The 26,111-nt window shown below is 41.1% G+C and overlaps 1 protein-coding gene across 1 annotated transcript in view; it reads right to left on the bottom strand.

Moving 5' to 3' along the window:
* ZDHHC1 (zinc finger DHHC-type containing 1) overlaps nucleotides 1-24,617 on the bottom strand; it is a 59,472-nt gene extending 34,855 nt beyond the window's left edge. The window contains exons 1-3 of the mRNA XM_044660586.1: nucleotides 24,474-24,617; nucleotides 13,288-13,530; nucleotides 4,061-4,236 (exon numbers count right to left, since the gene is read on the bottom strand). Of these exons, the coding sequence (XP_044516521.1) occupies nucleotides 4,061-4,236; nucleotides 13,288-13,530; nucleotides 24,474-24,617 (563 nt within the window). The remainder of the gene's footprint in view (nucleotides 1-4,060; nucleotides 4,237-13,287; nucleotides 13,531-24,473) is intronic.
* Nucleotides 24,618-26,111: the final 1,494 nt, after the last annotated feature.

The following is a 26,111-nucleotide window of genomic DNA, read 5'->3' as shown; positions in this document are numbered from 1 at the left end:
AGAAGAAGAAGAAGAAGAAGAAGAAGAAGAAGAAGAAGAAGAAGAAGAAGAAGAAGAAGAAGAAGAAGAAGAAGAAGAAGAAGAAGAAGAAGAAGATTAAAAGAAAGAGAAGAGAGGGAACAAACATTTATTAAATGCCTACTATGTACCAGGCACTATTATAAGTGTTTTACATACATTGTCTCATTTGATCCTCACAACAACCTTAGGAACTATGTGCTTTTATCACTTCCATTTTACAGTAAAGGAAACTGAGTCAGATTCAAGTGACAGGCACCAATTGAACTTGGATCTTCCTGACTCCAAGTCAAGCATTCTATCCACTGTGTTATCTATCTGGGGGAGTTTGGAAAGGGGATGAATGGGGTATAGGAGAGAGAAAGGAAGAAAGAGAGAAAAAAGAGAGGGAACTGGAAGGAAGAACAGGAGGGGAAATTTCTCCCATCTTAGCCATAGCCATTAGATATAACAGAAAAAACAGTAAGCATTGGCTCTGGACCCACCCAGAAGACCTGAATTTATATCCTGGCTGGGATATTTAAAAGCTGTATGACTGTGAGCAAATCTCATCACTATCTAGGCCTCAGTTTCCTCATATGTAAAATAGGGATAATATTTTAAACCTTGTACCCTACAGGGTTGTTTTGAAGATCAAATTACATATAGTGTATGTAATGCATTGATGAGCATTTTCAGAGGAAAACATCAAAACAATGTGAAAAAAATGCTCCAAATCACTAGTAATGAGACAAATGCAAACTAAAGCAACTCTGAGGGTCCTATTTCATACCCAGCTGATTGGCAAAGCTGACCAAAAATTGAGGAAAAACCATAAAGCACTGCAGGAATACCAATAATAATAATCATTATTATTACTTCGACTACTACTAAATCTAAATTACCTCAGTGTTATGCTTCCAACTCTTAAAAATCATTTCTAATCCTGATGACTCATTACAGGCTAGGAAGAACCCAGAAGTCCAAAATAAAACAATCCTAAAGTTAGTAATGTGGACTCTGGGCCCAATATCCAAAAGGGCTGATAATGATAAAATCTTAGTGTCCTGATTGCATCAAAGTATCGATTTAATTTGATGCTCACAAAAATCCTGTGAGATGGTTAGTTCAGTAATTCTTCAGTACTTCAAAGATCTCTATGCACTTTCACTCTTGTGGGTATTTCTGCCACCAAGGCAGTTTTCAACCTCTCTTGGCAACCAGTCATCTGACTGGTCTTCTATCAAGAGGCACCAAGTAGCTAGTGTCCATGGTCAGGTCCATTCTTGTAGAAGCTGTCAAGAGTTTGCACTTCATTGGCATAAACTTTATGTCCTTGTGAGATACTGGAGTGGGGCTGACCTCAATTTTACAGAGAAGGAAACTGAAATTCAGAGAGCCAATGAGACATGGTACCAATCAAACTCATGGGTACCAGTCTCATCAGTAATAAATAGCAGTTTAAATTTTAACCCATGCCATCTTCTGACTCCACATCTTGTATTCTCTCTGCTATAATATAGAGCTCCCCTTTGGCTTTTCAGAAAGACTCCTGGAAGAATATGTGTGGATCAACATGGGCCCGTGTCGACAATCAATTATCAAAAAGTGCTCAGGCACTATATCATCCACAGAAGTGAGCTCCGAGAGCAGTCCAGATTCAGATTATTAGTGCTAGAAAGGAACATTGTAATGATCTTCTCCAAGCCTTTAATTGGACAGAAGATGGACGGGAGACTCAAAACATTCAGCCACTTATCAAAGTCACATAGGGCTCAGACATAAACCATCTCCTGACTCCTAGCCTCAGGAGAACTGGGAGAGCATTGGTCCCTATGTGGAATGTTTAATCTCCATCAATCTCTTCGTTAAAGTGAGGGTTCTGAACCTAGAGTCCATGAGCTGTTTAAAAAATATCATAGGGGCAACTAGGTGGCAAAGTGGATAGAGTACCAGGTTTAGAGTTGGGAGGACCTAGGTTCAAATCTGGCCTCAGACACTTTCTAATTGTATGATTCTGGGCAAGTCACTTAAATCCAAATGCCTAGCTAAGCTCTTGCTTTTCTGTGTTGCAAATATTACTAAGGTAAGAAAGTAATAATTTAAAATCTTTTTAATATGAAAATATTATAAAATTGCATTTCAATATACTTGTCTTCCTTTGAAGTCTCCCATATTTGATTTTATATGTTTATAAACACTGAGAAGGGGTCCCTAGGCTTCCCCAAATAGCCAAAAGGGTCCATAACATAACAGAGGAAGAACTGCTGTGGAGCTAATCTCTAAGACTCTTAAAGTGCTTTCTAGACCCAAGTACTAACACCATGTGTGTACATATACATGAACACATATTCAGATAGGTGCTTGTAAGAGGGAGTTAGCAACAGATATGGGAGTGAAGCAATTAATTTGGGGCTGGGTACCAGAGATGAGCATCCAAATGTTAGCAATGAGTCATGGATCAGAGATTAGATGGGGCTGTGTATTGGATCAGAGGCTATGCCTATGGCCAATAAGGCAGGATTAAGTTTTTAGGCTGCCTTTGTGCCTTCCAAGCTTGTGTACCCAAGTCATCAGTCCAAACCTTGTGTGAGTTACAGTGAAGTCCATGGGAGAGCAGGCAAGTAGATGGGCCAGGAGGCTCTGGAGAAGACTCTGAGAAGTCTGAGGTAGCTCCAGTGTGGTACCTGAGGGCTTGCTCCTCCCATTTTTGTCTGGCATAGTTGTTGGTAGCTATGGATACTACACCTCCAGGGATGGCAGCCATTCACAAGCTCATGGGGGATTGTCTCTGTCTCCCTAGGTAGTGTATGTGGCCCATGACTGGGTTCCTTATGTACTGCTTTGGCATCAGGACACAGAGTCCATAAAAAGGGCAATGAATGACATGTCTTGCAGATTTGGCCAAAATGCTTTGAATCTCATCTTTCACTACTGAGCTCAGGACTCCATGCTCATAACAGAGGTTTTCTGAAGCTCTTTTTGTGGAGCACTAGGGTTCCACAGAAGAAAAATTACTCTGTTTTTTTGATATTTCAGGTTTGCATGAGGATTATTTCTGAATCTACTATTTTGTGTTCTTCTAGAGATACCACAAAATATAATATAATGTAATATACTAGAGTGTGTGACATATTATATAATATATCATTACCTTACAATATGTCATCGCATTACACGATGTATACTACACATTGTTATATTATATGGAAAGAGCACTGCATTTTGAATCAAAGGTCCCGAAGACTTACTAGTTGTGAGGTCTTGCCCAAATCCCTTAACCTCTCTGGGCCTCAGTTTGCTCAGCTGTACAATGGAAGGGTTCATTTAGATGATCTCTAAGGTCCTGTCAACTCTGAATATTGTGAATACTATTCTCAGATTATATTTTCCTCTTTACCTTGTAGCATTACAACTAGTCCCAAATACAGTCAAGGTTTATACCACAAAGTTGAGTAATGTGATTTTCTCACTAAGATTTGGTAAATATTCTTTAACATAATTCTGTGACTTTAAGAAACTTGAAGACTCTTGACTTTGAGAATTAACTCTTCTGTAGTTAAAAGTACATTGGGCTTGTGATCAGAAGTATGTTCAGAGAATCTTGGAATCTGAAGGGATCTGGTGTGGACCTGAACAAGAACCTCTGTCAGTCCCAATAAGTAGTTGTTCTTTCCAGGGAATACTGGTCCTGCCACTGAATACTGGTCCTGCTGCTTGCCAGCTACTTGACATTGGAAAAGTCACTTAATCTCCCAAGACAGTTTCCTCCTCCACAAAATAGGTATAATATTATTGGCAGAATGGCAAGATTACATATTATTACTTTATTGACACATGGGAAAAGGTAAATGTGGAGTGCTGAAACTTGAGCACTCTAGGAATTGGGGTCACAGCTGAATGCTGGAGGTGAGGGATGCTGCCTTCTTTTCATTACATAAAACTGGGAGGTTGGATGGCTCCTCACTCACTCCCTGGGTAATACACCCCTGATGCCCCCTCCACCAGGCCCCAATCAGCCTTCCCTTCCGCCTTCATCCCTCCCAGAACTAGGACAACTCACACATCCACATCACAGAGGTTACAGTGCAGATCTTCAATGACATGAGCATGCTGACTGCGATTGAAGATGGGCAGGGGCCCTGCGTAGCTCTTATCCCTCACGTTGGCATCTGCTGGATCGATGGAGACTGCAGTCAGGTGGACGACGAGATGGCAGACAAAGACAATTCCCATACACTGAGCCCAGGTGGTTAAAGACTCACTCTGCATGTGATTTTTGGTCAATTGCCACATGCTGTGTGGCTGTGGCTCTTCCCACTAAGACTAAGAAAAAGCACACTGCTCCCCATTTATCTCCCTCTTCCAGCCTCTGTCCCCACAGTCTTTCTTGCCCCTAGTCTCCTCTTCGACGCAGAAATTGGATTGAGTGCTTGCATACCGTGCTGCATACAGCAGTTGTTCAGTGAACATAACTGATCAAGGGTGTTGTTGCCTTTAGTCCTTTAAGACTATCTCCAGTACAAAGCCTCACCGTGGGAGACCAGAAAACCACTGGCCCCATATATGAGAAAGGAGTTAAGAACCCCAAGACAATACAAATGAAAAACATACCGCACTCAGAGTTAGAAAATTTAGGCTCAGAACCCAGCTCTGTCATTTACTAGTTATGTGGCTGAGGGAAAGATAGTTAACATTCTCAACTCTCAAATGGAGATATACCTGTACTCCAAACATAGAGAGTTGATGTCAGGAATTTAAAATGCTATATCAATGTTGCACCACTAGAAAAACCATGAGCTATTATTATTGTTTAGAAGCAGCATAGTGTAGTAAGAGGAATGGGTGAGCAATCAAGACACCTGAGTTCTATTCCCAATTCTGTTCTTAGTTGACTCCATGTAAGTCACTCAATATCTGGGGGCCCAGATGTCCCCATTTGTAAAATGAAAGGGGTAAAAAAATGTTTTGGAAGGGCACTAACACTCTAGGGCTCTGTTTATGCATGTACCCTAGGAAGTCATCCCCCAGCTGAGCACAACAGTGTCACATGGAGCACATTACACAATAAGTGCTGAATTAAGAACCAAACACAATCATTTGTTCTGCCCTCCTGACTCCCAGTCACTGAGCATGAACTAGAATACTGGCAGAGAGAGATTCTGGCCTCAGCCATGGAGGGAGAGGGTATGGTGTATGCAAAGATGGCTAGATCCGGACACTTGATTACACCGCTTAGCGAGTTTCCTTGGGCCAGTCTCTTCACTCTGGCCCTCAGCATCTCATTTTTAAACTAGAGGAAGAAGGCCCTTTCTAGCTGTCAGTTCCACAACTTAGTGCCCTAAAAACACCATTGTCTAAAAAAACAGAAGCAAGAACCCCTCGGTTGATATGACTAATATGCTGAACGCTGATGGCAGGTATGAGCTCTGATGACTTCTAGCAAAGTCTGAGGCCTAATGGACTTGGTTTCTCCAAAGCTGGGAGAGGAGGGTTATGGTTGAGAATATTTGATATGACCTACTCATATGCCAATGATCCCTGGGTCCTACTCCAGGCTATTTATGCCAGAGAGCTAGAGAAGGGGCCAATCTTGAGGGGATCAGGTCTACACCAGAGAGCCAGGGAAGGTGCTGGTCCTGGTCTTGTATAGGTGTGCTTTGTAAAATCCTGCTAAAGTCAACAAAACACCACAAGTTAGCACTAGATGTTGTCTTTTCTATATCCAGTCTGGGAATGGATGGTCTTAGACTAACAATCTACATGGAGACAACTAAAGTTTTACTAAACTATACTCAGAAGGTGTGTGTGTGTGTGTGTGTGTGTGTGTGTGTGTGTGTGTGTGTGTGATACGAAACCTTTTTTGGATATATATCCCAAAAAAGGTTTCCTATCATACCCAGAACCAACCCAGAAACCAGTGGGCAGAAAGTCAGATGGCCAGCATTTGAAACTTAGCTCACTTACTTACTAGTCAGGTGATATGGGCAAGACTCAAGTTTCCTGGTCTGTAAAACAAAGACAGTCCTACCTTACATTTAGAAAGAGAGGAAGAGAGAGATAGAGACAGTCAGACAGAGTATTCCTTAAGCATTGACTCTGTGCTAGGCACTGTACTAAGTGCTAAGAATACAAATACAAGCAAAAAAAAGAAAGTCTTCACCCTCAAGAAACTTATGGCTTACAGTTTACAAAACATATGTGTTTTGTAAAAACATGTATAGGAAACACCACTGGTCTTAACAGAGAAGATCACCACATACTTTTGGTGATTCATGTGAACATCAATGATATTGCTAAAGGGAATATAGAAAGCATTGCTAAAGACTATAAAGTCTTGGGCAAGAATGAAAAGACCTTGGGGAACAAGTAAGGCTATAATTGTTGCTGTCCATCAAAGAGAAAGGACTAAAAGAACAAAGTGGACTTGGCAAATAAACCATTGGGTTAAGATGGTATCTGAGAATAAGGCTTGGATTTCTGGGTCACAGTTTAAAATAGAAGAATGATAGATTTCTCAGGAATGGAATATACCTAACAAGGGCTAATAAGAGTGTATTTATCTCTTTCTACTTGCTTCTTTGCAGAAATGTAGGACTATGAGTTTAGAATACCACTTATGATGACAAACTTTTATGATATATTGGTTAGTTTTTGCTGAACTAGCCAATGATTCTCTTTGAAGATGAAGGGTTATATTGAGAAATTCTTGGTTCTCTTTGTCTATTCTGAGTTTACAGATATGAAAAGGGAATGGGAATTTTTTATTCTCTTTGCCTAGTTGGAGTTAAAACTTTGGTTAACAATAACTTAAATACCCCTACTTAGTACCTCACTAGATTGTGAGGACAGGATTTTTTGTCTTTTTTTTTTTTGTCTACTTTTGAATTAATCAACAAAAGCAATATACTCATACTTAACCCTAAAGTAAGGGAAACTCTTACTAAGGAGTTTACATCTCCAAAAGGAAGATACTCCTACTTAACCATAAAGGGGGGGGGGGGGGAAGGGCCTACAACCCACAGTGCTAAACTGGGTGATAATGCAGAAATGTGTGAATCCAAACTGTGAATCCTAGGAGGAGAGTTAACACCTTTAGAGGTAACAAGTCAATCCCACAGACACACTGCCCTGGGCAGGACTGAACAATTTGGAAACTGTGATTGGCCCCTGTGGAAATTGGCAGGAACAGGAAATTACCACAAAAGCCATGAAATCCTTGGGCTGGGGCAGTCTCGCTAGTTGAGTCTCATGAAGAATGTCTCCTAGAGATAGTCTTTGATGAAATTTCACTGGAGACTGCAGCTTGGATCATGGCTTCAACTTAGATTCTAACTCCTGGACTACTTTGTTGGGTGAGTGAAAAGGGCTGACTCCTTTTCTAGTTTCCTAAGAGACTAGCTTCCATCTTGGAGGAGGCCTCTTAGTTCCTCACTACCAGCCCTCCTGGCTGAGAACTCCTATAGGTATTTTCTCTAACCTCTCTCACATTTCTCTACTTTATTGTTTCCCCTCTAATTTGGTAAATAAACTTCTGACTTGAGTTATAATAACTTCGGCGACCATGTTATTTCATATAACTTAAGTCCAACCACTAAATTTAACCTTTACAGTAACAAACATAAAAGATATCAATAAAAGTTTATTTTGTTTTTTAAAAGAAAATATTTGCCTGGAGTATTGCAAATTTAACCAAAACTACTTTAATGTGAAGTGGGGAAAGAATATGGAGTGGAGTGGAAGGAGGAGGGTGACAAAACTGTCTACACATCTCCCTCAAGTTATGTCCCAAAGAAAGTAATCATAATGGAGGAAGAACAGTGGTAAATACATCTCCAAATTGAGAGGAGATAAAATTCACCAGTAAAAACTCAGCATTAAAACCCACAGCCTCAGATGTCTTTATAAAAAACATACAAAGTATTGATCAAAAACAAAGTGAATCAGAGATCAAATTAGAGGTAGATTTGATCCCTGAGACTTCTAAGGCAGGACAACAATCCATGGGGATGATGACTACTAGAAGTAGAAATCAGTGATATTATCAATGAAATATACTATAATCTTCAAGGACATAGAAACAGACAAGTTCTTTTTGAAAAACAGAATATGCACATATCAAGAAGATATAAAACAGCAATGATGTCTAAAAGACTTCAGCTAACTAAATATCAATAGAACACTCTCTCTGCCCTCAGTATAGCAACTCCTAAACTCTTTTTTTTTTAATCCCTAACCTTTTGTTCTAGTATCAATTCTAAGAGGGCAAGAGCAAAGGTTAGAAAATTGGGCCGTTAAGGAACTTGCCCAGGATCACATAGCCAGGAAGTGTCCGAGGTCACATTTGAACCCAGGACCTCCTGACTTTAGACCAGTGATTCCCAAAGTGGGCGCTACTGCCCCCTGTTGGGTGCTGCAACGATTGGGGGTGGGGCCATGATGGCCACAGGTGCATTTATCTTTCCTATTAATTGCTATTAAAATTTTTTAAAAATTAATTTCCAGGGGGCTAAGTAATATTTTTTCTGGAAAGGGGGCGGTAGGCCAAAAAAGTCTGGGAACCACTGCTTTAGACCTTAATCTATATCTACTGTGCCACCTAGCTGCTTCATGAATTCTTGATCTGTCAGTGTTAACATTGTCCTTCCAAGGGCTGAGAATCAGTAAGGAAAACTCCTATTCTGGATCTTATCCTTACCAACAAAGAAGAAGTAGCTACAGGGATGAAAACGAGAGCTTTAGGGGAAATTGTCCCTACAGTTTAGAACAGTGGTTCCCAAACTTTTTTGGCCTTTCCAGAAAAAATATTACTTAGCCCCCTGGAAATTAATTTTTAAAAAATTTTAATAGCAATTAATAGGAAAGATAATTGCACCTGTGGCCATCACTGGTTTAGAATCTTTTATAAAGAAAGGATAAAATGAGCAAAATCTGCCAACTACCTTTGATTTTTGGAGAGGTGTCAGGCATTTACTGAGTGCTTACTCTCTGCCAGGTACTGTGCAAAGTGTTGGCGATACAAAGAAAGACAAAAAGGCAGACTTAGCCCTCAAGGAGCCCACAGTCTAATGGGGAGACAACAACCAAAAATGAGATATACATAAGAGAGCCCAGGGGAGATGGAAGGTAATCTGAATGGAGAAGCATTGACAATAGGGAAAGGTCTCCTACAAAGACTTGAGGGAAGTCAAAAAAGCCCAGAAGTAGAAGGGAGTGGGCCAAGAATTCTAGCCACAGGATATAGTACCAAGGCCTAGAGAAAGTTGATAGCTCATCTGAAGAACTGTAAGAGGTGAGGGTATGGATGGATCCCAAAATGCATGGAGGAGAGTAAAGTATGAGAAAGGTTAGAAGGCACCAGGCTAAGAGAAGCTTTAAATGCAAAACAGAGCACTTCATATCTGATCCTAAAGCTAAATAGGGAGGCCACTGGAAGCTGATATGGTCAGAACTATACTTGAGAAAAACATTTTTGCTGGAATGGAGAATGCAATGATTGGAGGGAGGTCTGAAACAGAGAGACAAGTTGGGAAGCTACTGCTGTGGTCTAGGTTAGAAGTGATGAGAACCTAAACTAGGGTTAAAGCTGTAGGAGCGGAAAGAAGGGGACACATTTAAGAGATGACCTGAAGGCAGAAGTAAGATCTGGCAAAAAGAAAGGTTAAATAGGATATTGTGGCCTAAAATATAACAAACTGGGAAGTCAGCCCACAAAGTCAGAGAAGTTTCTCAAGAATAAAATTCACTTGGAAACTGAGGGGATATTCATCAACTAAAGAATGGTTGTGAAGGAATACTACTGTGCTATAAGAAATGATGAGCAGAATGATTTCAGAAAAATATGGAAAGACTTACATGAACTGATGCAGAATGAAGTGAGTAGAACCAGAAGTACACTGTACATAGTAGCAGCCATATTGTAAAATGATCAACTATGAATGATTTAGCTAGGCTCAGCAATACAATGATCTAAGACAATTCTGAAGGATTTATGACCAAAAATGCTATCCACCTCCATATAAAGAATTGATAGAGTCTGGATGAAGATCAAAGCATACCATTTTCCACTTCATTTTATTTGTGTGTTTTTATTTTAGGGTTTGGTTTGATATGAGTATTCTCTCACAACATGACCAACATGGAAATATGCTTTGTCTGATCATATACTATAATGCAGATAAAATTGTTTATCATCTCAGCAAGTGGGGAGGGAAAGAAGGAAAAGAGATAATTTGGACCTTATAATTCCAGAAAACATATTGAAAATTGTTATTGCATGTAATTAGGAAAATAAAATATTTTTTTAAAAAAAGGACAAAATTCAGGAGGCACAAAGAGAAACAGTTCTATGAAGAAGAAAAAAGGGAAATTGTTTAAAGGGACCACTGTAGATGCATGGGGAACCCAATGATTAAGTTAGTTTTTTTAAAAGATGTGTAAAGAAGATGGAAATGAAAACATGTAATGAACAATCAATACAAATATTATTTGGATTGCCTAAGCCTCAGAACAAACTGAGGCAAGAAAGAGCCAAGGATAAGAAAAGGGGAGCTGGTAGTGTTTGTTTGTAAAGCTCTGTGAGATAAAATAAATTCAAAGAAGAAAGAAAGTCTTGCTGCTTAGGATAAAGGGGATATAGATAACTGCTACCTGAGGAAAAGGTACTCCAGGTTTAGAAAAGGACAAATCTCAACTTTTTTGTTAAAAAAAAAAAGAAAAAAATGGAATTTAAACTTTAGATCAATGAGTTTTTACTTCAATTCCTGGCAAAATTATAGAAGCTATTGTTAAAAGTAATGAACATCCAGAAAAGGAAGCAACAATTGCAAATGGCCAACATGGCTTCATTAAATATATTTTCCTTTTACAGGGTTCCCAGAATGGCATAACAGTGTAAATTTTGTATTTTAACAGGGTGAATGGCCAGACACAACCAGGAGTCTTTAGTCTTTCAATATCCTGTAGAAGGAGGTCTGAAGTAGAATGCTTCAGAAAGCCCTGTTTCTCTCTGCCCCATTCAACCTCTTAATTCCAAAACTTGGATAAAGATACAAATGGTATAAAAATCAACTTTGCCAGAAAAAAAGCCAGAAGTTGATAGATAACACAAAAGATACAAGAATCAGAATCCGGAAAGACCTTCACAGATTAGAAGGGAAGTTGGAGAGTCTTCAGATAAATGTAAATATTTAAGAAAGATAAATGTAGATACTTAAACTGAGAGTGAATTGGCTAGGTAACAGTTGGACTAAAAAAGATCAGCTTATTTTTATGCTCTGAGTAGGAGTCAAAAATGTGACACAGAGGCCAAAAAACCTAATGTGATCTTAGGTTTTGAAAACTCAAGTCCAGTGTCAATGTATGGAGAAAAAATGATGAATTTTGGGTTTTCTATTTAAATATGAGGCAATAGAGGAACCCAACCTCACATCGAAGAGGCTCAGAACAACTATCTCACATGTCATACAATATATACAATAGTCAATGACCCTCATGTATACGTCAAGTCCACCTTCAAATGGGAAAGAGGGAGAGTAGCAGGAGTGAGAGGGAGCAACAATCTCCTCCTCTCACTAGTATATGTGCCTGATTGATTAGTAAGTAGCTCTTTGTAAAGTAGGGGAGGCTGTCAGAACCCAGCACCAACTGCTGTCTTTGGAAAAGCTCGGTAAGAACAAGAGCTAAAGATTGTTAAACAAAGAAGGCTCTTATTCAGTTATACTCGGACTTAAAGACACACAGGTTCATAAAAATATCTCATCTTTTGGGCAAATTCAAAACAATTCTATTCATAAAGACATATTAAGCTCTTTACTGTGCAGCATGGGGTCATGGAAAGTATTTAATTAAGTCAAAGAATCTAGACTAAAATTCCAACTCTGCTACTTATTACCCATATGAATAATCTTCATTTCTCTGGCCCACATTTTTCTCATCTGTATAATGAGAAAATTGGACTAGAGGATCTCTAAAATTTCTCTGAGCTTTAAAACCTATGGCCCTATAATTATGATGACAATAATGATGGTTATATAAGGCAGCATTGCCAAGCCCAGGGAATACCAAGATTTTTAAGTGGCCTAGTCTCCTCAAAGAGGATGAGACATATATATGAATATCAACAATACAATACTTAAGTACTTTAAAGATCAGGATTTTAAGGATTTCATCAGTATCAGTATTTTCTCCAAAGAGTCCTACCCCTTTTAGTCTTAGTAAATTGTCTTTCTGGATTGCTATTGGGTCGTTGTTTTTTTTTTTTTAATCACCTCAGGTCGACCATCCTTCTGGTAATAGATCAAGTCTCTTTACCCTTACCTGGATGGTCCCCAGAAGCTTTGTTTTGGACCTGTCAAAGCTTGTATTCTCCAGACATAACTAGGGTCATTTCTATTGAGGAGTCCAAATATACAACTGATCATAAATCACATTTCAAATCCCCTGAGGCATTTGATATTTAAGGGAATTCTATTGTAAATTCCTTTGTAAAATTATTAATTCTTTATTATGTTCACTCTGTAATTCATACTTTGTTCAAATCTGGATTTCCAGATGCTGCATTTATTTAAAGAGTGCACTTATAATCATATAGCTAATAACCTGGTAAATATTACTTCTCTTTCAATAGCACTTAATGCTTAACAGCGTCTATCTCATCAGATAGTAGAATCTCACAAAAACTTAGTGAGTTAACTCTATTACTAACATTTTTATATATGAGGAAACAGGCTCAAAGAAAGTAACAGGCATTAAATATCATCACCAAGAGAATTTGGGAATCATCTGTGACTTCCTCCTTATTGCTGCCCTTTAAAAATCCCTAGCTTTCTTCCTAGCTGCTACCTCCTACAAGAGATCTTTCCTAATCTTTCCCCCCTTATCTATTATCTTATCTTTTCCTCTTGAGATTACTTTGTATACACTTTACATTTTCTTATCCATAGACATGCTGTATTTTCCCAGTAAAAAATATATTCCTCTTGAGGTCAGGAAGAATTTCATTTTTATCTTTGTACTATTGGCGCCCCAGAGAGTCAATGCCTCGCACATGGTAGAAGCTTAATAAGTATTTGTTGAAGAATTCCCCTCTTACTTTACAGATGAAGAAAGGGAGGCCCTGAGAGGGGAAGTGACTTGCCTCCTAACCCTATGGGTAGTTATTTGGTGGCAGAGCTGAGACTTGCCTGTGCTTACTGACCCTATATTCCATCTTCCTCAGATACACATTCAGGCCCTCAAGAAGCTGACCCCCTCAAACTGCCAGTACACCTCACCATCTCCCAAGGATACAGCGTAGCCAGCAGGTACCCACGGGTGAGGCAGGAGGGGAACGAGGATCCCAAAGCCAATCAGAGCAAAGAAGAGGTACAGCAGCCAAGCAACAATCTGGAATGGATGCGGGGGCCAGCTCCAACCATTTCTCCGGGAACGCTGACCACAAAGCTCAGGGGATGGACCACTGCCCTTGTTTGAAGCTGTCCATTCGGGCTTCTCTGGAGCAGTCTTATTGGAGGGCTTGTTGCAGATGTTCATCTCCAGAGAAAAGAGAAAAAGGAAAATCCTATTAGCCTTAATTCCTGTAGACACTGCCCCCAAAGCCCAGAACCCCAGTCAAAATCCTAGGGAACATGATTTCTTCATATTTGTTTTGCAAGTGGATAACCTGAGGTGTGAGAATAATGGAGTTGGAGGAGGGGTGGTTAAATTACTTAAAAACTGTACGGCAAGTCACTGAGCCAAGATCAAACAGGAGTTTCCAAAAGTCTATATAGTAGAGTGGTTTGTTACTAAGCATTTTCTCTTCACGTTCAATCAAAGCATAAACAAAGTAAGGCATGGCCTCACTCAGTAACAGTATCAGCTGTTGTGCCAATAAGAAAAAAGAACACATGCTGATTCTGTTAAGATTAGTTAGTCATCTCCTATTAATGGTTTATAGTTAAACCCGAGGTCCCCAATCAATCTATCCAAAAGGGCCTCTCTGCCCTTGGTTAATCTAGCAGCACCCCAGTAGCAAGGGATATCCCTCCTTTTAGTGCAGGAATTGTATGAGGGATACTTGTGCCTTGATCTAGAAAGTCAGTTTACAGAAGAAAGCCAAGTTGCTACTGATCATCATCATTATTATTACCACCTAAGCAACACTACATCATGCTGTTTTCCTTGTACCAGGAGAATCAGGAACAACTTGAGACAAGGGACCAGAAATCATTATTGTGATTATTATTAATATTAATCTAGCTTGTTTCTATAGCACTTTAGAAAGCACATTCTTCACAACTCTTTGACATGCAGGCTAAGTAGCATGCATGATCTCCATTTTATAAAAGAAAATTAAAACTCAGAGAATTCACAAAAATACCAAGTTGAAACTCTGTAACCATCTCGTCCACTCCATTCTTGAAGAATCCTTTTCTACAACATATCTAGCAATAGGTCATGCAGTGCCTGTTTGAAGTCCTCAAGTGAAGTGGACCCACTAGATCTCAAGGCAGACCCATTCTGGATAAGTTCTACTTTTTAAGTGACTTGCCCCCAGTGACATGGCTCATAAGGGGTAAAGCCAGAACCTTTCTGACTTTAAGTTTATTGTTATCCAGCATACCATGCTCCAGAGTAAATGCCAGGAGGGCTGGCTGTGATCTCAATGGCTTGGAGCACCGCTATCAAATATTTCCACACTTTGTGGGACTACCTGTCTTTAAAAAGTTTTATTCAAATGTTATTGTTTCAAATCCATTGGATAAGTATGAAATGACTAAATCATGTGTTATAAAGCTCTTTGACTTGGACATCCAATGCTTAGGGAAAACCTAGCTGGTTGATCTACAATGCCATTAATGAGGCAGTCCTCAATGGCAGTTACCCATGTTGTAGACCTGCAGCCTAGGAGAAAATAACTTCTGAAAAGTTTACCTAACAACTTAAACCAAAAAAGAGATTGCAAAGGGTGATACACACCAGTAGGGTGGAGGGACTGTTAAGAGAAATAGAATTCAGAAGATGGAGTCAAGATGTCAGAGTAAAGGTAGGAGTGCCTGAATTTCTCTGAGAATCCCCACCAACCAAGCTTAAAATAAAGCTTCAAAATGAATACTAGAGTGGCAGAACAACAAAGGGGCAGTGTGAAGCAATTTTTTTGCAGAAGACAACTTGGAAGGTTAGGGTGAGATGGTCTTTTTTACTGGGGTGAGAGGGGAGTACAGGTTGTAATAACAGGCTTGTGTGAGATCCTCTACCTCTGCCATTGCTCAAGATTCTGAACTTGGGTCCAGGCCAGTAGAGAGACACTGAGACTGCCTAAGCCAACAAAACTCTGAAGCTCTCAGCCCTAGCACAACCCTTCAGTGTACCTAGCCCATGAAAGCCTGCAGTAAGGCCCTTGGTCAGGCCCCGAGTATCAGCAGAAGTCAATAGTGAGGCCCTGATCAGGCCTGGACAGTGTGCCTGGCCTTGCAAATCAACAGCAGGCCCTGGGGAAAACTAAATCAGCAGAGGGAGATGGCTTCTTCTGGAGTTCTCAGCCCACGAATCATCATACCAACAAGAACTCAAACTTGCAAACACCTAGAACTAGATCTGAGTGTAGCAGCAAGTAAATACCGATGTTCAAAAGAATGCCTTCTCTATCCTGAGAACAGAGACCACCTGTAAGATTAAAAATAAACATCAAGAAAAAGGCTAGGAAAATGAGCAAACATCAAACGAACAAACAAACCTAACCATAAAAAAATTATTATGGAGACAAGGTAGAGCAAGGCACAAACTCAGAAGGAGACAATGAGATCAAAGCAGCTATGTGTAAAACTTCAAAAAAAAAAAAAGAATTGGTCTCAGGTTCTAGAAGAGTTCAAAAAGGATTTCAAAAATCAAATAAGAGAGGCAAAGGTAAAATGGAGGAAGGAAATGAAAACATTGCAAGAAGAAAATAACACCTTAAAAAGCAGGATTGACCAAATATTATATCAGGCACAAAAGTCCGCCAAAGAGAATTCTTTAAAAAGCAACATTGGTCAAATGGGAAAAAATCCAATGAAGAAAAGAACTCTAAAAAAAGAAGAATTGGTTAAATTGAAAAGGAAATTCAAAAGCTCACTGAAGAAAATAATTGCTTAAAAATTAGAATTGGACAAGTAGAAACTAATGACTTCAGGAGACATCAAGAAAGAATAAAACAGATTTTTAAAAATGGGAAAAAAAGAACATATGAAATATCTCACTGGGAAAATAACTGACCTAGAAAACAGATCCAGAAGAGAGAATTTATGAATTATTGAAACACCAGAAAGCCACAATAATTTAAAAAAAACCTAGACATCAAATTACAAGAAATTATTAAAGAAAACTGCCCCAATATTCTTGAACCAGAGAGTAAAATTAAATTGAAAGAATCCAATTGAGGGCAGCTGGGTGGCTTGGATTGAGAGACAGGAGGTCCTGGGTTCAAATTTGGCCTCAGACATTTCCTAGCTATGAGACCCTGGGCAAGTCACTTAACCCACATTGCTTAGCCTTCTCCACTCTTCTGCCTTGGAACCAATACACAGTATTGATTCTAAGATGAAAGATAAGGGTTTAAAAAAAAAGAATCCAGGGGCAGCTGGGTAGCTCAGTGGATTGAGAGCCAGGCTTAGAGACGGCAGGTCCTAAGTTCAAATCTGGCCTCATACACTTCCTAGCTGTGTGACCCTGGGCAAGTCACTTGACCCCCATTACCTACCTTTACCACTCTTCTGCCTTGGAGCCAATACGATGTATTGACTCCAAGATGGAAGGTAAGGGTTTTAATAAATAAATAAACAAACAAACAAATAAATAAATAAAGAATCCACTGATCACCTTTTGAAAGAGATCCCCCCAAAGGAAAACTCCTAGAAATATTATAGCCAAGTGCCAGAGTTTCCAGGCCAAGGAGAAAATACTGCAAGCAGCCATCTGTATATATGATGGATTGAGAACCAGGCCCAGAAATGGGAGGTCTTGGGTTCAAATCTAGCCTCAGATACTTCCTGGTTGTGTGACCCTGGGCAAGTCACTTAACCCCCATTGACCAGCTTTTACCACTCCTCTACTTGGAACCAATATTGATTCCGAGATAGAAGGTAAGGGCTTAAAAAACATTTTTTTAAAGTTTTATACAAGCAAACCAATGCAACTAAGATTAGAAGAGAAACAAAAAACTGAGGAAATTTTTTTACAATAAATTTCTCTGATAAAGACCTCATTTCTCAAATATGGAGAGAATAAATTTTAAAAAATCTAAGCCATTCCACAAATGACAATAGTCAAAGGACATTAACAGGTAGTTTTCAGATGATGAAATCAAAGCTATCTATAGTCATATGAAAAATGCAAATTAAAATAACTCTGAGGTACCATTTCATACCTATCAGATTGGCTAGTAAAGGAAATGGATAAACATTGGAGGGAATGGGGCAAAATTGGAACACCAATGCATTACTGGTTGTTGTGAATTGATCCAACTACACTGGAGGGCAATTCGGAACTATGTCCAAAAGGCTATTAGACTATGCATAAACCTTTTGATCCAGTGACACCAATACTAGGTCTGTCCACACCAAAGAGTTGTTGTTGTTTTTAATGGAAAAGGACCTATTTGTACAAAAAATTATAAAAGCTCTTTTTGAAGTAGCAAAAAACTGGAAATCAAGTCTACCAATTGAGGAATGGCTGAACAAATTGGGGTATATGATGGTAATGGAATATTATTGCACTCTAAGAAATTATGAGCAAGATGACCTCAAAAAAATCTGGAAAGACCTATATGAAAAAGATGCAGAGTAAAGTAAGTAGAACCAGAAGAACACTGTACACCATAACAGTAATATAGTACAATGATCAACTGTGAAAGACTTAGCTATTCTCAGCAATACAATGATCCAAGACAATTCCAAAGAACTTATGACGAATGCAACTCACCTTTAAAGAAAAAAATTGATGGGGTTTGAATGCAGATTGAAATATACTATTCTTCATTTTTTTGTGTGCATATTTTTGGTTTGGGATTTTGGTTTTATATGAGTATTCTCTCACAACATGAACAATATATAAATGTTTCACAGAATCATACACGTATAACCCAGATTAAATTGCTTACCACCTCGGGGAGAGGGAAGGGGAGGGAGGGAGGGAGACAATTTGAATATTATACTTTTGGAAAATGTATGTAAAAGATTGTTATTACATGTGATTGAGAAAATAAATTTTTTAAAGAGAATGGCATCAGGTCTGGAATTGGGATGACCTGGGTTCATAGCTGGCCTTAAGACCCTTCTTAATTATGTGATCCTGGGCAAATCACTTAACCCAACTGCCTAGTCCTTGCTGTTCTTTGTCTTAGAATTGATACTAAGACCAAAGGGTTTTTTTTAAAGAGAAAAAGAAAATCCTATTCTACTGACCCACCTCAGGCAATCCAAAAGGAAGGAAGTCTGGGTAAGTCTTCACTAGGTGAGAGGACAGCTCTTTATGTGGCTAGGGACATGCATTTAGGTGCCATACTAGTCTAACCTCACATGCACAGCAGATTACTCTCAGAAGTGTTCTGTACATTTGTCCATGTTCCCTTCAAGACATCCTACCTCTCTGAGGGCATAATTTCTCCCCCTAAAATGGGGGTGAGGGTGGGGAAGGGAATAAACTAGATGAACTCTAAGGGCTACCACAGCTCCAAATATATGAACCCATGAGCACTACAATTTTTATCATTTCCCATTTACAAGCAGGAAATTATTCCTTAGAAATATTCTCCTCCTTTCCTGCTACAAATAAACCCATTTCCTCAATTTCTTTCAGTGTTGATATGGAATGGTTGATCACAATTTTCCTTAATCACAACCCTTCAAATATTTGAATATCATCAAGACACTTAGAATCACAGAATCTCAGATTTGAAAGGGCCATGTAGTCCAAGGTACAAGAATTTACTTTAGACTTTTCAAGGTTAAAGCTAAGTTTCTTAGCTTCTTCACAAAATCTAAGATTTTAGCTCTTCAGATATTTTTCATTGTCCTTCTTAGAACTCTATCTGCATTCTCCAAATTTCCCTGTCAAGGAGTCTCTAACCTGGAAACTACATGAAATGTGACTATAAAGTTGAGATTCTAATTTTTAAAAATAAAAGGAACGGGAGCAGCTGGGTAGCTTAGTGGATTGAGAGCCAGACCTAGAAATGGGAGGTCAAATCTGGCCTCAGACACTTCCTAGATGTGTGACCATGGGCAAGTCACTTAACCCTCATTGCTTACCCCTCACCACTCTTCTGTCTTGGAACCAATACAAAGGTATGGGTTGGTTTTTTGTTTGTTTTTTTTTTAAATAAAAATAAATAAATAAATAAAAAGAGCAGAATGAATTCACCCAAATAACTATTAGCCATTAAAGTAGCCATCTTGGAATATTATAACCTTATCACAACTATGTTTCCATTGCTGTAAACATTTTTAAAATTACTCTTTAGGTATTTCCATCAAAGCCTGAATCACCATAGATAAATGCATGAGTAAATGAAAACACATTTATTAAGTGCTTACTGTGTTACAGGTGCATCTCATTGTTAAAGAAAAAAGTGAAGTACCCCTGCCCCTAAGCTTCATAAACTGCCGGTTGTAGACAGCTCTAGGTTAGCAGGCCTTTTGTTCCCCGGGCTACCAATCCTACAACCAGTGTCAGAGCCAAAGGCAAGATCATCCAAGCTCCAGAAACTGCCATGGCTAATCCTCCCCACAACAGAGGCAACCGAAGGAGAGAAAGACACTGGGCCCCCCTATTCCACTCAGGAGATGAGACCAGACTTGCCATGGAGCAGCTGTTTTAACTCAAGGCCTACACTTTCTTTGGAATATCCTCAATGTTAGCAAATCTTCATTGTCAGAGAGAAAAACTGTATTTCCGGACTCAACCAAAAGATATTTTGATCAAATCAATTTTTCTAAAATGTCTATTTGTAATGAGGTTGATTGTAAAAATATCCCTTTATCTCCCTCTAGGCCTCAATTTTCTCTTTTGTAAAGGAATGGGATTTGACCCAATAATGTTCTTTTACTGCTCCATAATAGTTGTGTAAACATAAGAAGGTTATTTCACTTTTTGAGGCTTCCTAATCAGCAGAATATATATGATATTAAAAGCACTACTTACATTGTACAGTTGTTGTGAAGATAAACGAGATAATGTAGGTAAAATACTTTGTGAGCTGTATGGTGCCATTTATATGCTAGCCATTATTATGATGTAATTTTTTCATATGAGTTGTTAATAATGTCTTTAATGGGAGTATAAAATAACATTTAAATAGTTTTACAAAATGCTTATTTCTGAGAATCCTTTTTCAGCTTTAGTCATTCTGTTCCTCCAGGGGCAACTAATTTACTACCCATTCCACTAACTGTAACCATTGGAATAAAGTCTCTGAAGTGAGTATTTTGAAGGGCAGTATTTATTTGAATGTTGTAGATTCTGTTCTATTTGTTTTAAAAAGTGGCCTTGTTATACTTAGCCATACAGATAGAGGAAATCCATTTCTTGAAGAGTCAGCTGAATGGATAACACTGAGAGCCACAGAGGAAGTAGTTTAGAAGTCATCCATGCTACTCAGTCAGAGGCACAGCAATGCCCAAAGTCTAGGTGCCCTTGGCAGCAGGCCATCAGTGGTGGAAAATGTCTCCAGACTAGAGACCACTGTTTGGCCCAGGGTGATGTTTGTCTAAGGCTTTCCTGCCAGTGGGGGTGATGGGGGGTAGAGGGCAGGAGGGGAGGGAGGTCTTGCTTGACAGTGGCTAGCCAAGGCCTGATTCTAACAGGGCCCCTGAATAATTCACCAGAAACTGAAGCCAGCTGGCCAAGAAACAAAGCCTGCCCTCAAAATCCAGTGCCAGTTTTTAACAACTTATGACAATTTCATTTAAGGAGTTTATGGCCATGAATTCCTTCGACATGGATGATTTTGATTTTTAAAAGGGAGCAGGGAGAAAAGCCAGACACAAAAGCCCCACATCTGGGGCACAAGATGTGTCAATGAAATCCAGATGAGTTCCCCAGGCAGCCCCTCCCCTTTCAGCACTTCCCTGGGAGACCTAGCCTGAAAAGAAACTTCTCTACTCTGGGAGACTAAACCTGCCAACTACACTTCAGTTGTTCGAGCCCAGTGCCAAGTGTGACCCAGGGAAAAAACTCTGCCACATGGGATGCACTCTACCCACTGGAACATCATTGGCAAACACCGGCTGGCCCTTCACTGCCCCACGCTTCTACACAATGAGGTGAATTTGAAAGAGACACATTCCTAGTCCTGGAGGATCTAATCTTTTATGGCAAAATACTGGCAGGGACTATGGCCACACAGGGTCAAGCAACATATGCGCTACAGTACACATGGCAAATACTAACATCTCAAAACACTGTCCAGGATTTCTTTTTTCTTTAACCAAGGGTCTCGCACATTGTAAACACTTAATCAATTCTTTTTTTTTTTTTAAACCCTTGTACTTTGGTGTATTGTCTCATAGGTGGAAGAGTGGTAAGGGTGGGCAATGGGGGTCAAGTGACTTGCCCAGGGTCACACAGCTGGGAAGTGGCTGAGACCGGGTTTGAACCTAGGACCTCCTGTCTCTAGGCCTGACTCTCACTCCACTGAGCTACCCAGCTGCCCCCATTAATCAATTCTTGCTTCCTTTCTTCCTTAAACTTAAAATGAGAGGCATCTAGGTAGCTCAGTAGATTGAGAGCCAATCCTGGAGATGAGAGGTCCTGGGTTCAAATCCAGCATCAGACACTTCCTACCTATGTGACCTTGAACAAGTCACTTAACCCAATTGCCTAACCCTTACTTTTCTTATGCCTTTCCACTGATATTTAGTAATGATTGTAAGCAGAAGGTAAGAGTTTAAAAAAAAAAAACCACAACCAAACAACTTAATATGGGATGACCTTGTGAAGTAAAGAAGGAAAGACAAGGGGAGATGGAGACAAAATGTACTATGGCAGCTAATGAGGAAGCCAAGAGTCATGAGCAGGAGGGTCCTTATTCTGCCTTCTCTGGTGACCTCATTTAAAGTTCCCACTCACAGATATGTGGCCAGCAGTCTTCTATACTGTTCTGGAAGAAAAGCCAAGGGCATCCATGGGATGTAGAAGGTAGAAGAACCTATCTGAGTAATATCCCCTTCCTTCTCTAAGGGTCCAGGTGTAAACACCCTATATGCTATACTACATATAATACACACCCTCTAATGGCCTTGGGTTCCCACCATACCTGAGACCCTAGTACGCTTTCCCAGCTTTAGTCTTACCCAATCCACTTTCCCTAACTGAAGGGAGGGAAATAATAGTCCCTTCTTCTTGATATTCTGCTGCTCTAATTCTGAGCTTCATCTATCCATTTTCCCTCTTCCCCTAACCTAAGCTCTTGCTATCTAAATGAAAAGTGAGGAGAGATTTCTCATACCCATACACACATCCGCTGCACACTCTAGCTTGATGGCCCTTCATCTCATGGCTCATCTCAATAGCCCATGGATTATATTCAGGCCTACATCCATTCCTTGGACCCCACTATTCCATGTCTCACTACACACACACACACACACACACACACACACACACACACACACACACACACAAACTCACTCTCTCTCTCTCTCTCTCTCTCTCTCACATACACACACACACACACACACACACACACTCTCTCTCTCTCTCACCTCAGTCCTCCATATCCATCACTTTTTTGTGTTCCCAGATCTTGTCCCCTCTCTCTCCCTATATTCTTTTCTTCCTTCCTCACCATCTCTAAACACATTTCAAATCAATAAATCCTAGTTTCAAAGCCTCTCTCTGATGCTTACTATCTGTGTCACACTGGGCAAGTCAATTAACTTGGGCCTTAGTCTCCCCATCAGTAAAATGAAGAACTTGTATTAGAGGTCTCTGGGGTTCTCTGCCGCTCTAGTTCTATGATCCTTCCAAACACTCCAAATTCCAGTGTCCTCACTACTTCCCCTGTGCTCTCCAATTCTGAATCCCACCCAGTATCTTCTCCAGGTGTTTGTATCCCTGGTTCCACATCCTCCATCTTCTCCTAATTCTGCCTTCTCTTTAGGTTTATATCCTTTACCTCAGTGTCCCTACATACCCCAAATCTCAGCCCTCGGTCTGCCTCAAGCTCTGTATTTTCACTCTTATCCTGGAAAATTGGGTACCTTTCCCCATCCCTCCCTGGTTCTAAGTCTCTTACCCCATGTTCTCCCTGTTTCTATCATTCCTTTAGCCCTTCTCCTTTGTTCTCTTCCCTCCCCCATATTTTCCTTCTTGTATCTTGGGTAACCTAACCTCTGCAGCCTCTGTCATTTCTAACTATGTATCCCTTCATCTCCATGTTAGTCTCTTTCTGTTCCCTTGATATGGCTCCCTGCCCCCACATCACCTGTACTTCCTGCCTATGCCTATGTCCTGATTTACTAGATTCACCCTGCTGTCTCTCCTTCCATCTGTGTGTCATCCTATGTTCCACCCTGCACCCAGTGTCCTAGGCAGCTGGCTCTTTGTCACCTCCCATCTTGTAACCAGGATACATGGAGGAGGGAGGGAAGACATAAGGTTGAAGGAGATGGGTTAAGGGAAGGACATGAGCAAGAGCTGGAATAAGGAGAACACTTGAATGTCCCCTGATTCACCCTATATTCCTCTTGCATAATCGCCCTAGTGTTCTCTCCCAGGTGCATATCTGTGCCTGAGTCCTGGCTAGCTGGCATCCCCTCCCCTACATCATATCTTAACCTTCAGCCTTGGTCTTACCTTCCCTCCTCAAGTTCCCCTACCCCTTTGAGTCCTTGACACCCCTAAGTTTTATCCCCCCCAATTCCACTGTACCCACATCTTTCAGCCCTGATGCCCCCTCCCTTCCTCCAGGCCCCCAAATCTCCTCCTTGTCTTTGATGACCCTGGGCTTAACCTTCCCTCCCACTGTCCTCTCCCCCCAATCCTTCCTTCTGTTCTGGTCCTTCTGTCCTTCCTTGGGGCCCTAGCCCCTTCTCCTTGTCTTCCATGTCCCTTGGCTTTATTCCCTCCACTCCCCTCCCCGTCCCCCAGCACTGATCTCCCGCGCCCTTCTTTGGGCCCCCAAACCCTCTCCTCATCTTCAATGAACCTGGGCTTTACCCTTCCTTCCCACTGTCCTCCCCCGGCATCCTTCTTCCAGCTCTGGTCCCCTCTCCCAATGTCCTCGCTGCCGCTGGGCTTTATCCCCCAGCCCCCACCCCCATCCTACCCCTGGCCCAGTCCGCCTCCCTTCCTTGGGGTCCTTTGCCCCTCCATGTGCTCACCGTCCCTGGGCTTTACCCGCCCCCTCTCCATACTGCCCCTCAACCTTCCTCCAGCCCCAGTCCCCCTCCCTTCTTCGGGGCCCCCTGCCGCAACCGGTCCGGCTCCCAGGGTCTCCGCCCCAGCCCCGCTCTCACCTTGTCCGGCGGCCCTACCGGACCGGGGCCCTCTCCGACCCAAGGCGGCCGAGTAGCGTCAGAATCTCCTAACTGCAGCGGCCTCGGCTCGCGGGCTCCAGCTCCGCGACCCCCGCATCCCCTTCCCCAGAGGCTCCATCGCATCCCCGGAGCCGGCAAAGGAGCCAGGGAGGAGACCAGGCGGCGGCGGCTGCGGCTGCGGCTGCGGCGGCGCAGCGCAGACGGGAGCGGCCTGAGCAGCGGAGGCGAGGCCTCCCCTGGCTCGACGGGCGCGGGGACTGTCTCCCTGGCAACCGCTGAGGACTACGGCGCCGCACAGCGGCCAAAGCGCTCCAGATGCGTTCATCCAGCGGAGGGGCCCCAGACACCTTTCTCCCTGAAGCTCCGCCTCCTGCAGCTGCCCCCTCCACCCCTGCTGAGCCTCCTCCCGCCTCCCTTCAGTCCTGTCCGACTTTTCAGGATAGTTTCTTGGCAAAAGCGCTGGAGTGAGCAATATGAAGAGGCAGTTTTCAGAAGAAGAAATCAAAACGAAATCCCTCCAGATTAGAGAAATGCAACTCTGAGGTACCACCTCACACCTAGCGGACTGGCCAACATGACAGTAAAGGAAAATCATAAATGCCTAGAGGATGGGGCGAAATTGGAACACCAATGCATTGCTGATGGAGTTGTGAGCTGATCCAAGCATTCTGGAAGGCAATTTGGAATTATGCCCAAAGGGCTTTAAAAGACTGTCTGCCCTTTGATCCAGCCATACCACAGATGGGTTTGTAACCCAAAGAGATTTTTTAAAAAGGGGATGAACCTATTTGTACAAAAATATTTATAACTGCACTTTTTGTGGTGGCAAAAAAATGAAAAATGAGGGGGTGTCCCTCAATTAGGGAATGGCTGAACAAATGGTGGTATCTGATGGGGATGGAATATTATTGGGCTTAAGGAGTGATGAACTGCTTGATTTGTATAAAAACTGGGAAGACCTCCATGAACTGATGAGAGTGAAATAAGCAGAACCAGAGAACATTGTATACAGTAACTGAAACATTGTGGGATGATAAAATGTAATAGGTTTTGCTACTAATATCTATACAATGAGAAAGAATACTATCCACATCTAGTGAAAGAACTGTGGGAGTAGAAATACAGAAGAAAAATATATGATTTATCACTTGTTTATGTGAGTATAGGATTTGGGGTTGTGGTTTTTAAAAGATTACTCTATTACAAAAATGAATAATATGGAAATAGGTTTTGAGTGATAATACTTGTATAACCCTGTGGAATTGCTTGTCCAGACTCTAGGCCCTGCACCTTGTCCACTGTGCCACTCGGCTGCTCTACTCTGCCCCCTCCCATCACTACTCCCCTACTCAGGTTGCTCTACCCTTAGACATCCCAGTTCCTCCCCCTTAGACAGCCCCACTCTTGGATGCTCTAGCAGCTAGCCTCTTCCCCCTTAGTCCACCATGGATAACTGACTCCCTTCCCCTGATACACCAAATTCCACCTACTTAGACATCCTAAACCCTCCCCTTTAGATAATCCCACCCTTAGACATCCTATTTTCTCTCCCTAAAACATCTCAGATCCCACCCCTTTACTCAGCCCTGCCCTTAGATGCCAGGTCTCCTCCTTCAT

Source organism: Gracilinanus agilis, chromosome 2 (assembly GCF_016433145.1).
Source record: "Gracilinanus agilis isolate LMUSP501 chromosome 2, AgileGrace, whole genome shotgun sequence".
NCBI classification, from domain to species: Eukaryota; Metazoa; Chordata; class Mammalia; order Didelphimorphia; family Didelphidae; genus Gracilinanus; species Gracilinanus agilis.
This window is presented reverse-complemented; position numbering and strand designations above follow the sequence as displayed.